This window comes from Diadema antillarum, unplaced genomic scaffold (assembly GCF_040938485.1).
Source record: "Diadema antillarum isolate AM-2024a unplaced genomic scaffold, OU_Dant_1.0 seq00001291_RagTag, whole genome shotgun sequence".
Classification (NCBI taxonomy): Eukaryota; Metazoa; Echinodermata; class Echinoidea; order Diadematoida; family Diadematidae; genus Diadema; species Diadema antillarum.
The window spans coordinates 35,173-48,265 of NW_027272070.1; the positions used below are offsets into that span (position 1 = coordinate 35,173).

The window sequence follows — 13,093 nt, forward strand, 5'->3', positions numbered from 1 at the left end:
TTTTAGCAATTTTTGATATCTCTGTAAGTCGCTGCTTTTAATTCCGTTTTTTTTTCCTTCACGATAAAACTTGTTTGTTTCATCTGTCATTCTTCTTTGAATGTCATTATTGAGTGAATGTTCAACAAGATTGAAATAATGCGAAATTACATATTTGGATCGGTTTTTCTTCACTTTATATATAGGCATAGCACGTGGAAAAAGGAACACAAAATGACAGCTAAACTTGTGATCAAAGGCTTTTTGTCATCTCATGACTTGAAATATAAAAATCATGAATGATATGCGCACTAAGTCTTATAAATCTGTTAGGCCTATAGTAAATTATATACGCACAGCTTTTGATGGTCACGCTTTCCTGTACGGAACATGCAGTGGGCATAAAAAAGTTATCCAATTTGGAGAGCTACTATTTTATAATTGTCGGCTATATGGAGAGCACAATATTGATTGTGAGGAAAGAAACACTCTTCTTCTTTCCGTTGGTACCAAATTATGTTCACAAATTTCATGCATTACTGAGCACATGAACGTTCAAAAAAATAATGACAAATTGCACTTTTTCCAAGTTTGAGTGCCACATGAAGGGATAATGAATGTCTCACTAAATGGATGAGATCAATGAAAGTGGCCAAATAAATAGGCCAACCAGTATGAATGCATATTTGCGTTTAGGGTTTTTGTTTGGGGTTTCTTCTCACATTTTGTGGTCCATAACCTTTAATATGGTCACCTGTCCAATAACTTGGTCACTCCCACAAAGGCCAACCCACACAGTCAATTTTTGCTCTGTTCATGTTCAACATATACCAGCTCACAGTGAAAAAAAAAATGTTAAAAGTTATGGACCATATAAGGTAAGAAGAAACCCCGAACACAAATCTGCAGTTGTGTCGGCTGGCCTGTTTATTTGAATACTTTCATTGATAGATCTCATTCATTCAGTGAGACATTCATTGTTCCTTCATGATAACACTGGAAAAAGTGTAATTTGTCATTGTTGTCTTTAAAGTCCACGTGCTCAGTCATGCATTACATGAATTTGTCTACAATGGAAAGAGGAAGAGTTCTTCTTTCCTCACAACCAACACTGCGCTCCTCATAGCTGACAATATTATTATCGATATTAGTAACCATCCAAAGTTATATCATTTCTCCTATGTATTACTATTATTATTATGATGATGATGATGATTGTTATCATTATTGTTGCTGTTGTTGTTGCTGTTGTTGTTGTTGTTATGTGATACATATAGTTATTCAGTTCGTGTTAGTATTATGACAGTTTCAGGACCTATATTCAGGAGCCAGGGAGTTTGTAATCACTGTATAGAAACTGCGAGAGTTGACAGTTATCATGGAATCAAGCAGCAAATACTTGAAGTCGTCGATCAGTTGTGAGTACTTAATAGTTTCTGATAATAACTTCAAGAATAATGAAATTAATCCAAAAAAATAATAGATCAAACCATCTTTTCAGCGGTGATATATACTGTATCATAGTGCCGGCATGCGACGAAACATTGATTATGTTGACATCGAAAATTAATTTTGTTATTACATTGTACATTTTACTATGATTCACTTACATTATACATAATATAGGCGATAGATGGCGCTGTAATCCCTTCAATGGAAAAACTAATGACCACGGTAAGATCCCGTTTAGTTTGTGTACGTTAGATACGGCATATCTGCGCGATATAATAAAGGGGAAAATTTGTAGAGTCTATAGAAAGTTTGCGTACACGATATTCCCATACATGGCTCTTGCAGTAGATACTAGTAGTCGTTCGTAGTCCTTGATCCTTTTTGCACGGACAAAGGCCTATAGAAGATATCATTCCGCACATAGAACCACGATTTATTTTGCTTGAGAACATGTCTTCGTCAGAAGATGAAGGATCCGGAGAGAGGGACAACCACAGGCAATTAAAGATTGTAATAGTCGGCGATGGTGCTTCGGGAAAGGTACGTACAGTAGAGGGATCTACTCAGTAGAGAAGTGTGTACTCGCGCTCACAGCACAGCTACAGATACAGGCAGCTCACAGTCGAGTACACTACACTGAACTGCACTGCATTGCCTGCCAAAACCAAAACTAAACGTTATCTACTTAACACTGTTTAGTGTTACGGGCTTTTTAAGGAGCCCCCATCCCATAACTTTGCTTGCTCTGAATGAAGTACGAAATACTTGTTTATTCTGAATGTCAGCTGTACAATATGGAATGGTCATCAATCATGGAAAGACGTTGGACATCTTGAAAGTAATGAAACTGCATGTCAGTGAAAAGCAAGTCAATCACAGTGTTTGTCGTCGTTAATTCTGCATCAGCATCCAACCGAAGGCCGAAATTGAAAGGCTGTCCTACTCCTGGTTCTAAATCATTAAGTTGCCAACGTCAGCATAACGTATAGGTGATCCTGTGGACTAAAGACACTGAAACATTCACCAATTAGAACTAGAGTAAGAACCCCAATTTTCGGCCGGCCTCCAATATCCGGACACTTACCACTTATCACAAGGCAGCAAAGTCGACTGTCACAGGACAAGCATATCACATCGTTTCACACACTAGCACACTCGTTCACCGCACGAAAATGCCCGAGTCACCTCCAAAAATCCATCTAAAATCCCAAATTTTGCCGTCAAAATCGCGGAATCGCCGCGACTTTTCCAAAGCGCGCGCAAATTAGGGCCCGTGTAAAGAATCGGGGTCGTCGAAAAAGCGCTAAAAATTGAAAAATTACGCCGTTCTGTTCCGGGATTTTTCGCTTATCGCAAGCTCAGAGTGTGATGGTATCCTCAAAAACACAAAAGAAAAACAAAATCTCCGTACGTGCCGATGCAGTGAATAAATGTACAGGGGCTGAATGCAAGTGCAGAGTCCCCAAAATTCGGACACGAACGGGCGCCGCAACATCCCCAATGCAACTTTGCGTCAACAAGGAATGGCGCGCGCGGATTTTTCAGCGGCCTTGTATGCGTACTGACATTGCACGCGTGTCCGGATTTTGGAGACGCTGTCCGAATTTTGGGGAATTGACAAGGTGATAATATTTGGGGATTTTGTGATATTTTATGATTGGTTTAACAAAATCAATATTGGGAAAAATTAGTTTGATATATGTAACAAACATTATTATAGATTTCATTCTGTAGAAAATTATTTGAGTTGAATAAATATTGCAAAAAAGCTTAAGTGTCTGAAAATTGGGGCCTTTACTCTACTACTGTACGAGCTGAAATTTTCGCAGTTTTAATTTCGCGAATTTCGCGAATCGCCTTTGAACCGCGAAAATAACAACACGCAAAAATAACAACGCGCGAATAACTAAGTTCAGTTAGACCCTCGCAACGGCAAAATTAACAACACGCAAAAATGTCCTCCAAGTAAAAGTAGCAATTCACGAAAATATCTGTAGGCCTACGCGAAAATTTCAGCTCGTATAGTATGTAGACATGTGTATAGTTCTGGCCATCAATTTTATTGATAGGATAGGAGGGAGCTCAGTGGAGATTTTGGTGAATGTTAGTGTTCATTTATCTACCCAGAACTTGCAGTACGAGTCTTCCTCTCCTGGAAGATTGCCCAAGACGACGCTAAGTGAATATTCCACATTGAACCAACCAGGTACAATGGGTGTGCTAGCTGGGGCACTGATTGTGGCCCATTGGTATTTGGGCCAGACCGCTTCACCAGGTCAACGACACCTTGCTCTTCGGCCTTTTGAAGTTATGAATAAAGCAGGGTCTTTAGTTTATGTGAGTGCGTTAACCCGCTCTCACACATGGGACCTCCATTTTATATCCTATCCAAGCCCAAGGGACAGAGTATTTTTGTCTGTTACCAGGCAGAGGGGGACAGCATGATAATGCACAACATTGTTCAGCAAGACTCGCTGGACTTCTAACTAGTCATTACTTTTAACCCTACCTGCAAACTGAAGCCATTTGATTGGTAATGTTTGTTAGGTCTTTTATTGTAATCAATTTGAAGACCTGGTAGCATGGGATACAATGGAGCGGGAAGGCTGGCCCAGCTCGGATATATTCAAGAATCCATTTTAACAAATTGTGCATAGCTTTATCACTGATCTCTATGTAAGTATTCAATGTAGTAAGTAGACACGCGGCCAAAGAGTCTCGACTGGATTCGACTGTTAGCGATGAGCGTACACTTTGATGCACATATTCGCTGACGGATGCTACTCATCAGAATGTTTTTCTAATGTACCCCATCAGACAGCGAATGAAGATCGATTCAATCAGACGTCCCACCCACATTTTCTCGTGCTACGGGTACTGAGTTTTTGATAGAGACTACATGGCACAATACATACTGTAAATAGAACTTCTCTGAAAAGTAGTCTGTGTCACACACCTGATACCTGCTGAGACTGTAGGGCAGTATTCTAGTAAATGTTTGGAAGCACATACTGTACCACCAGCAAGGGGCAAGAGAACATGCTTATCAGTTACTTTCAAATTCCTATGATCCTTTTTCCCATAGTCCGTAGGCTATAAATGCTACAAGTAAGTACAAGTACAAGTAAGAGAACCCTATCTGCTTTGAGTTAGTAGCACAGTGATAGTTAGTAATAGACTCAGTGTTCATTTTGTTTTTATTGAGATTTCTGATTCCATTTTCCCCCCATCAAGACATCTTTGGCAACACGCTACTCCCAGGAGCAGTTTGGCAAGCAGTACCAGCAGACTGTGGGGCTGGATTTCTTCCTGAAGCGGATAAATATTGGAGGTATGAATGTAAAGTAAAATTCCAGCACCATTTTCATATTGACACTATTGAATAGTGTCAAATCACACAAACTTAATGATAGATGTTAGAAATATGATTGCAAAATGGGCTACGTGCCATTTTAGAGCTAAATGAAAATTGCCCAGTGATACCTCAGTTGTAACATAACAAGGAATATTTTTGAAGCTGTGATTAAAAATATCCCATATTTTCTGTTATTCTCTCTGTCCTTTTTTTTTTTTTCAGCAGCTTAAAAGGTGAATGTCTCAACTGAACAAGAAAGGAGTTACTGTAGCTCATTTTGGGGTAAAACTCTTCAATTATAGCCACTGTGGTGACTAACTTATGCATTGTCCAAAGTAAAGCCTAAGTATGCTTAGGCACTCACACTCTCTTGGATGATATACAATGTAAATCTCCAAAAAGATTTCAGTTATTGTCTACCGATACCTTTTGAGTTTTATCGATAAGACTGTAAACACAGATCATTGATGACCCTTGTGCCAAGTTTTGGTAGTGCATTAAATCACTTGATTTGGATGGAAATAGTTTTTATTAACAAGGTTGTCGTCTTAATTTTGTTTATATTTCAGAGAGTGCTAATGTTACCCTCCAAGTATGGGACATTGGAGGTCAAACACTCGGAGGGAAAATGCTGGACAACTATCTATTTGGAGCACATGTAAGTATCCACTCACTTTTTTTTTAGCTCCCTTCAAATATTAAAGAAGCATCTTATTGAACTGCCATCAGATATACTTGGGTAAGCAAATGTTACTTACACATAGCAGTCATTGACCACTCAAAACATTGAAATTAAGTTTCCGATCATAATCACCGGTAACAAAATCCATGTTCCATAATAGGTAAGTACAAGCAAATTTGTTTACTGTTCTGTTTGTTTGTATGATATCTGAAGTTCATATAGGATAAGACATAGCATGCACTCAGTGGTTATAATGCCAATTTTTTGTGTCATGCAAGATGGGAAATGATTGAAAATGAGATTGAAGAGGACAATTCAACCTGTTATACTACGTATGTATGTTTGTGTTTGTAAAATAGTGTGATGTCTTCATTTTTATATGTTTCTTGAATGAACAATTGCAGTCTGTCAAATCTATCAACTTCTTGATTCCAAAACTCGGTTTTTGTTGAGGTATGACACGGCGTGGACGATGTCTACTAACTGATTGTCTTTACTTGTATGTGTGTGTTGACAGTGCAGACTGCCATTAGTTAGGCACAACTGTCTGAGTTCTGGTTGTATGTATATACACATCAGTACATCCAACAAGGAAAAACTCACTTGTTACTCACAAGGACAGGGTGACTTCCCACTTCATTGTACTTAGGCCATGTCCAATGAACAACCTGACAAATAACACAGTAAGTTCAGCAAAATTCCTTACTCTCATATTGCACACTGAAATCAATACAAACCCCCACAAATCACACCCAAGTCCAGTAATGAGTGTTAATAAGCTGCTTTACTTTAGTAGTCTATGTCTAATGCAACTCTTAGGGCTAATTCATTATTCTGACCATGGAACATTCTGTTTGATTGGCAGGGCGTGCTCCTTGTGTATGACATCACAAACTATAGCAGCTTTGAGAACGTGGAGGACTGGTTCCAGAAGATCAGAGAAGTCTTCAAGGATGCAGACAAGTTTCCTCACATAGCACTTGTGGGCAACAAAGGTGGGTGTCTTCTTATAATGGTGCCTATTCCTGATGTAGAGTAATGCATCATATCACAGGAGGATGTTATTACTTCAGAAGCAGCAGGCACTAACTCCATGGATTTTTGTGCAGAGTTAAAGTCCTTTTAGTTCTGAAGTGATGGTATGGCAAGGGAATACTGGAGTATTTGTAAACATAGTAAGCTATTTGAAACAATTTGTGTCGGCTTCTCTACTCAACATGTCTTTGGAAAAAAAAAGGGGGTGGGGTAATTCTCCCATATTTTAAATGACTATGTGTGAAAGCTCATAAACAAAATACAGGTTTCATAATTAACTGTGGGAGGAAGTAAAGAGAGATACCAAGCATATTTTATACCCAGTAACCTGACTATCAAATGAACTGATTGAAAAAAAGAAAAGAAAAGAATTTCCTGAGTGGATGGTCTAGACCAGTTTGGAAGCACAGGACAGTTGTCAAAAAAGCAGTTGCGCAATAACGTCCACTCCAGGCAAAAAAGAAGAAGAAAAAAAAAAACACCAAAAAACAACAACAACAACAAATCAAAACACCCACACACATCTTGATGAGAAAATCTATCCCAAATAGCTTCCCATGGCATGTACCAAAGTGCTGATCAACCTATAATTGTGACTGTCATCTCGAGTTGATCGTGTTCCCCAAAATGCTGCTGACTCTTGGCGATCTTTACAATGTCTTTTTCCTGCAGCTGACTTAGAACACATGAGGACGGTGAAGGTTGAGAAGCATCAGAAGCTGGCCCAGGAACACAGTCTCTCCAGCCATTTTGTCTCAGCCAAAACTGGAGACTCGGTGAGTTCACAGCCTTGCACCTATATCACATTTATCCATCAGATACCCGAATTTCCAAAATTGATGTACAGTGCAGCACTCCCATTATAACAAGCACAGTTTCAACAAAATTCTCGTTACAGCAGATTAAAAATTCAGATCCCAAAATCATCATCCATATGTCTGTATGTACTCTAGTGTTTGGCTAAAACAAAATTTTGATATAACGAAAGAAAACTGCCTGTCCCAGGACTTTGTTTTAAGGGGAGTTGCCTATATCAAGTAAAAGAAAAAAAGAAAGATTTTGAAGTCATATCTTAAAAATCAGATGCCTTTCAAATGTTCCTTATAAAGTCAGTGGGAAAGACCCAAAGGGCTATAGCAGTGTACGGGATCGCTTTTTCTACTCCTGCCTTTTTTGGGATGAGCACTGAAAGAAACATAAGAGAAACCGTTAGCAACCAACCAAGAAAATTTCTCTTTTGGAGTTCTTATTACGTATCGCAACTTTTGTGCTATCTACTTTATATGCGAAATGAATACCAATGATGGTGGTAATAATCATCTTTACCAATGTAATCATTATGATGATCAGCATATCGTTGATTATAATCTCGGTACTTCAAATGATTCATGGCTCCTTCAAATGCAGGCTAAAGGATCAAAGTGAACCTGGAAATTGTACATATTATTTGCTTTTTTTGAGAGAGAGGTAAAATGATGACTGAGATTGTGTCTGATTTGTCAAATGTCATGTGTCGTTGTATTTGGTTTATTTTTATTTCTTCCAGGTAAACCTATGTTTCCAGAGGATAGCAGCTGATATTCTGGGTGTCAAGTTAACAAAAGCTGAAATAGAGCACAACAGTGTATCCTTTGCAAGCAGAAGCCAGGCTTTTGTGAAGAAGAAAAATCTCTCTGATGTTGAAATATTGGCCCACATTCATAAGGGTAGTCTAAAATCAAATCCATGACAAAAATTTGGTCCATGGAATATAAGAGGCACAAAATAAGCACACCTTGCACAAGTGCTTTAATTATTGGATGTTTGTTGAAGTACCTGATGCGTCACAAGGCACACTTTCAAATTTGTGTGAGCTATGATTTTAACTACTCTTGTCAGTCCAGGGCCCCGTTTTATCAAGATAAAGTTAGCGTTGATTGTGAAATCAACTATAACTTTGATCAACTTAAAGTCGGCTATAATTTTCAATCAACTATAAGTTTCCGTTTTACGAAGAGACTTTATAGTCGATTATAGTTATAGCTGATCACCATGACTTAATTATGGATTTAGTGAAAACATTAAATACAGGACGAGGCTGGTTTCCGGTACTGTCTGCTTAAAAACAATACACTACATAAAGCAAAACAAACAACAAATACACGGATGTACATGATTGTTTGCCATGGCCACGGAAGCGTAGTCTGCTAGTGTGCCGCAGTATGATTAGCGCTGTAACAGCCGCTGACTTGTATGTTTGCAACAGAACTAAACCGCGAAATATGCCGTTTTGCGTTGTATAGATTGACGAAAGTAGGTCGATAGATATAGCACATCTCAAGCTCAACGGAAATCTGCGTACGCGCGTACCGTGAAGATCCTGTACACTACGTAGGATCTTAGATCTAACGTTTAGTATTCATTGACATGGATAATCTGACACAGGATTTTTGCAGTGGAACTGTCCAAGGTGAAGGTCGTGTATGCATTGTTTCAAGTCTTGTGTGTTACGTGTAGGATCAGCTTTGTAAACAATAGATCGCGAGTCTACATGTCGAAATTCTAGACCTAGTAGACGCTCTAGTCTACAGTGTTACCACGGTAAGTACAATTTACGAACCGCTGTAATGTTACTTAGTCTTAGGGCAATAGGCCTAACTGGTTACATAGATCTTACTGTCGTACTTGGTGCTATAGAATTAAACTCTTTACTTTCTGTATAGGCCTACTAAACTATTAATTAGTATCTATTGACGAACTAGCTCTACGTAGGCCTACGCACGTCAGAAATCACTGGTTTCCTCGCATATTCTTTGGAAAGATATGCATTGCACGCAGACGCAGTTCCAGCGCTCGGTTACTTGCCCTTGCTGGCGATGGCTTGATGGGCTGGCGGGCCGAGGCGCCGGGCGCGCAGGGTGGGATTGAGATTGCTGTCTAGGGTGTTTGCGTGCAGCAGTCGCGTAAGCACTGCATGCCGATCGTGAATGTCATGCAAGGAAAAGACCATAACTAGATGAAAGAAATGTAACTTAATGTATAAGAGAAAGTGAGCAGTTAACAGAAAAACATTTGTGACAAGACCCCAGCTAGACTAGGAAAGTGTGACACTCATCTTTCTTCTGTAAATTGCCTTACAATTGAGTCTACCTAGACTGTCTCTACTTGTAGTTGATTTTTTTATCAACTATAAAGTTAAGGATTTGGAGTGGTTGTGAAAACTTAAAGTTGATTTGGGAGGAAGTTAAAGTTGATTTCAACTTTGGGTCTCTTGATAAAACGGACTTGAAGTTGATTTGGAAGTTAATCATTGATTGATGGACTTAAAGTTGATTTGAGAGGTTAATCATAGATTATCTTGACTTAAAATTAATTTTATCTTTTGATAAAACAGGGCCCAGATCTTTATGTTTTAACTAAATATCATTGAGGGCTTTTTTTTTTTGGGGGGGGGGGGGGGGGTGGGGGGGTGGGGGGGGGGGGCAAAACTCTTGCAAATCGTAAAACCTTCATAATCCTTTCAGGACTTCTCTGCCAAAACACCTTTGTTCTTGTTTATGAAAGCGTTGCTTTACTATCATAGGGTTTGTTGATTCTTTTGGAACGTAGGCAATTTTGCTGGCACTGTCAATATCACTGATTCATTGTATTTAGCAAAAGCATTTCAATTTTAAACTGTTCACAGAATGCCCCAACCCATTTCAATCCATTGAGCTATGGTTGCAAGTAGTATATCATCACTTCAAAATAGTCAAACAACAACAAAGGAAAACATGACAGATGTAACAATACAACAGAAATAGCAATAATATTACATCAATACATTGCCCAAGACAAATGGAAAGCTGAAGATTGACAGATATCTTTGACCTATAAAAGATGATATACTGTAAAACCAGAAAATTTTGTGTGCATGAAACTTTCGTGAATTTTGCAAGGAGCCAAGATTTGCAATAGTAAATTGTATAGAATGATCTTGTATACATACTTTAGTAATATATTGAATGCAGGTGGTTATTCTTGAAAGTTTTATTCCACGAATGTTTCTAGTTTTACAGTGCATGGAGGGAGAAAGAAATAAGAGAAGAATGAACAAACTTACCCTTAACTCGTCACTTCTGCCCTCAGCGAGTAGTGAAAGCAGAGGTCCTGAAACCAAAGGCAGAGCCAGCGCCGAGGCCGGTATCGTCACACACACGGAGCTCCATGTGTGCCGTCATGTGACACCAGTCACCTGACATTACCGGTCACCTGACATTCCCAGCAGTGAGTGGATCTCCTCTCCCAGTGCATGAAGGACATTGTGACAAAGACCTTTTTAGCTCCAAAGACACAATAGCGCGCTGTTTGGTGGATGTCAGTATGAGGTCGCATCTCGGAATCGCGCTATTGGTCAGATATGGAGTAGCCCGAGCCATGGCTGGACCCTCAGCTTTATCCCCACCAAAAGCGTCACTCAGCAATTCATTAGGTCGTCGTATCTACAGGTGAATCTCATGCCCTCTGCTGCCCTTTTTGAGGATTTTACCATGTGCAGGAACAACTTATTCTGGCCGTTCCCTGTACCAGGGCATTGTTTTGTGTGACGTGATGATGTCAAATTTTCCTTTAGAAATCTCCCATTTTATGTCCCCCCCCCCCCCCCCACCCACCAAACAAGTATGCTGTATGTCCCATCTTAGCAATTCTGCAATCAAGCCTATAACTTGTTCTTTAGACTGCCGTTGTCATTTTTTGTCAACATCTAATGTAGGAAATGTTTGTCGTAGCTGACTACAGGTATCAGAGGATAACAGTGAGCAGTCATGGTTAGTTGTCAGTGAGTAAAAAACGAGCCTGTTTCTGTCCTTGACAACCGGCCCTCTCCAATCCTCCCTCCCCATTCTCTCTTCCCACTCGCTCCTGCAACAACGACGCAAGACGACCACAGGATATACTACCTTTAGGGTAGGCATCAGTTTTGACTGTGTTTGTACCAATCTCTCGTAAAGAACTAGTGGTGGAATCGCACCAAGATGGTGGCAGAGAAAGAAAGGGAGGCCAAAGAGAAGACGAGATAGGCAGACAGAAAGAAAGACAGACAAAGGCTGAGACAGACAGAGGCAGGCACAGATTAAGAGAGAAAAGATAAAGGGGAAAAAAAATCCAGCTGACCAAGGTGTACATACTAGCAGAGTAACAAGGTTTCCTTGTATATGGTGTCCATGTGGTTACGTACTGATAACTTGTGGAAGCTGTTTCACAAAGAGATACCGAGAATGAATTCTATTAAGGTGATAGTCACTACACTAGTCCTCCCACTGAGATGTGAAAAGCCCATGCTTAATCCCTGATTTCATATACTGTAATGCTTGTGACAAGAGGACTAGTACATCTAAGAGGTAGCCATGCAAAATTTATACTTTTTGTGTGTTTATTGAAAATGTGCAACAATGTGACAGATTTGTGATTTGATTCGTGAGGATATGCGATCCCATTTGGATTCTGGATGGACAGTGTAAAGCTGTTTATACTTACTTTGTTTGTTCGAATGAATATTTTTCTATGACTTATCAAACAAGGTTTCATAGCAAGACCTTGTAAGTTGGAGGACAATCAATCCGTGGACATTATGTTTTTTCACACTAACATTGAGAAAGAAAATGTTGATCCTGCAATGGACAGTACTCATCTTCAAAATGCAGTTTAAACATTGTTGTATAGCAAAAATGTGTAACTGTGTGAAAGGGAGAAAAATGTCAAAATTCTGTAATATTCATTCCAGCACTTTCTTAATACCATTCATAGAGCACAGGCAAAGACAAGATTAGATCTTGTGAGACAAGTTATAGAAATTGAACTACTCAGGGAACAGATGATTATTGGTCGTCAGAGAACCAACTTTGACAGACATGTGGAAAATCTTTGAAAAATAATTTTCCCCAATCAAATGCAGTTATTATCAATAGACTGATCCAACCTGGCAGAACACCCACCATTAACTGCAATGTCCCAGTTGCGCATGCATATACTAAATGCATGATATATATAGCGGCAGGCATGAGCCAATCGCCATTTAGATCATGCATTTTCCGTGGGACACCACAGTAATGGAGGATTTTGCTGTCAGATTGGATCGGTCTATAGGATGGAAGATAGTAGAATGCTAGTGTGATTTTGGGCACAAGGAATTTTCTGAAGAAGTTGTGCATCAGAATTTTGGAAATATCTTTTTACACTAATACTTATTAACAGATTGGATAACAGTCACTGTCAGACATCCTTTATGAGGAGGAGTTGAGTATTATGAATGAGATATAGAAGAAAACAGATTAATTGTTCTATGTATGAGTTTGTCTTTCATGTATTCCACTGAATATGTCACAACTATCACCTTTCCCCTTCTATGTCCGAGCCTGTTCTCCAGAGGGGAGACTCATACTTCTGTGAATCTTGTTTTATGGATTGGACTCTGTTGTGTGTGTGTGGTCAGCTGATGTAACAATTTAAGAATGCCATGGTTTACTATGGCCGTTATCACACTTGCAGCACTCCTGTACTATGGTGCTACAAAGAACACGGTTTTTCAAGCATCCATGCAGTGCAATTCTTCTTATTATTATCACTATTAT

At 39.3% G+C, this 13,093-nt stretch overlaps 1 protein-coding gene across 1 annotated transcript; it reads left to right on the forward strand.

The window, feature by feature from the left end:
- Nucleotides 1-1,881: 1,881 nt before the first annotated feature.
- Nucleotides 1,882-10,996, forward strand: LOC139707962 (ras-related protein Rab-28-like). Its single transcript, XM_071619953.1, has 7 exons — nucleotides 1,882-1,971; nucleotides 4,666-4,762; nucleotides 5,356-5,444; nucleotides 6,334-6,463; nucleotides 7,176-7,279; nucleotides 8,050-8,127; nucleotides 10,611-10,996. The coding sequence occupies exons 1-7, from the start codon at nucleotides 1,882-1,884 to the stop codon at nucleotides 10,704-10,706; spliced, it is 684 nt and encodes a 227-aa protein (XP_071476054.1). The 3' UTR covers nucleotides 10,707-10,996.
- Nucleotides 10,997-13,093: the final 2,097 nt, after the last annotated feature.

Excerpts from the sequence above, each read along its gene's own strand:
- LOC139707962 (XM_071619953.1), top strand. The coding sequence starts at position 1,882 with ATGTCTTCGTCAGAAGATGAAGGATCCGGAGAGAGGGACAACCACAGG. Across the intron at positions 5,445-6,333 it reads ACTATCTATTTGGAGCACAT|GGCGTGCTCCTTGTGTATGA; the intron begins GTAAGTATCCAC and ends TTTGATTGGCAG. Across the intron at positions 7,280-8,049 it reads CAGCCAAAACTGGAGACTCG|GTAAACCTATGTTTCCAGAG; the intron begins GTGAGTTCACAG and ends TATTTCTTCCAG.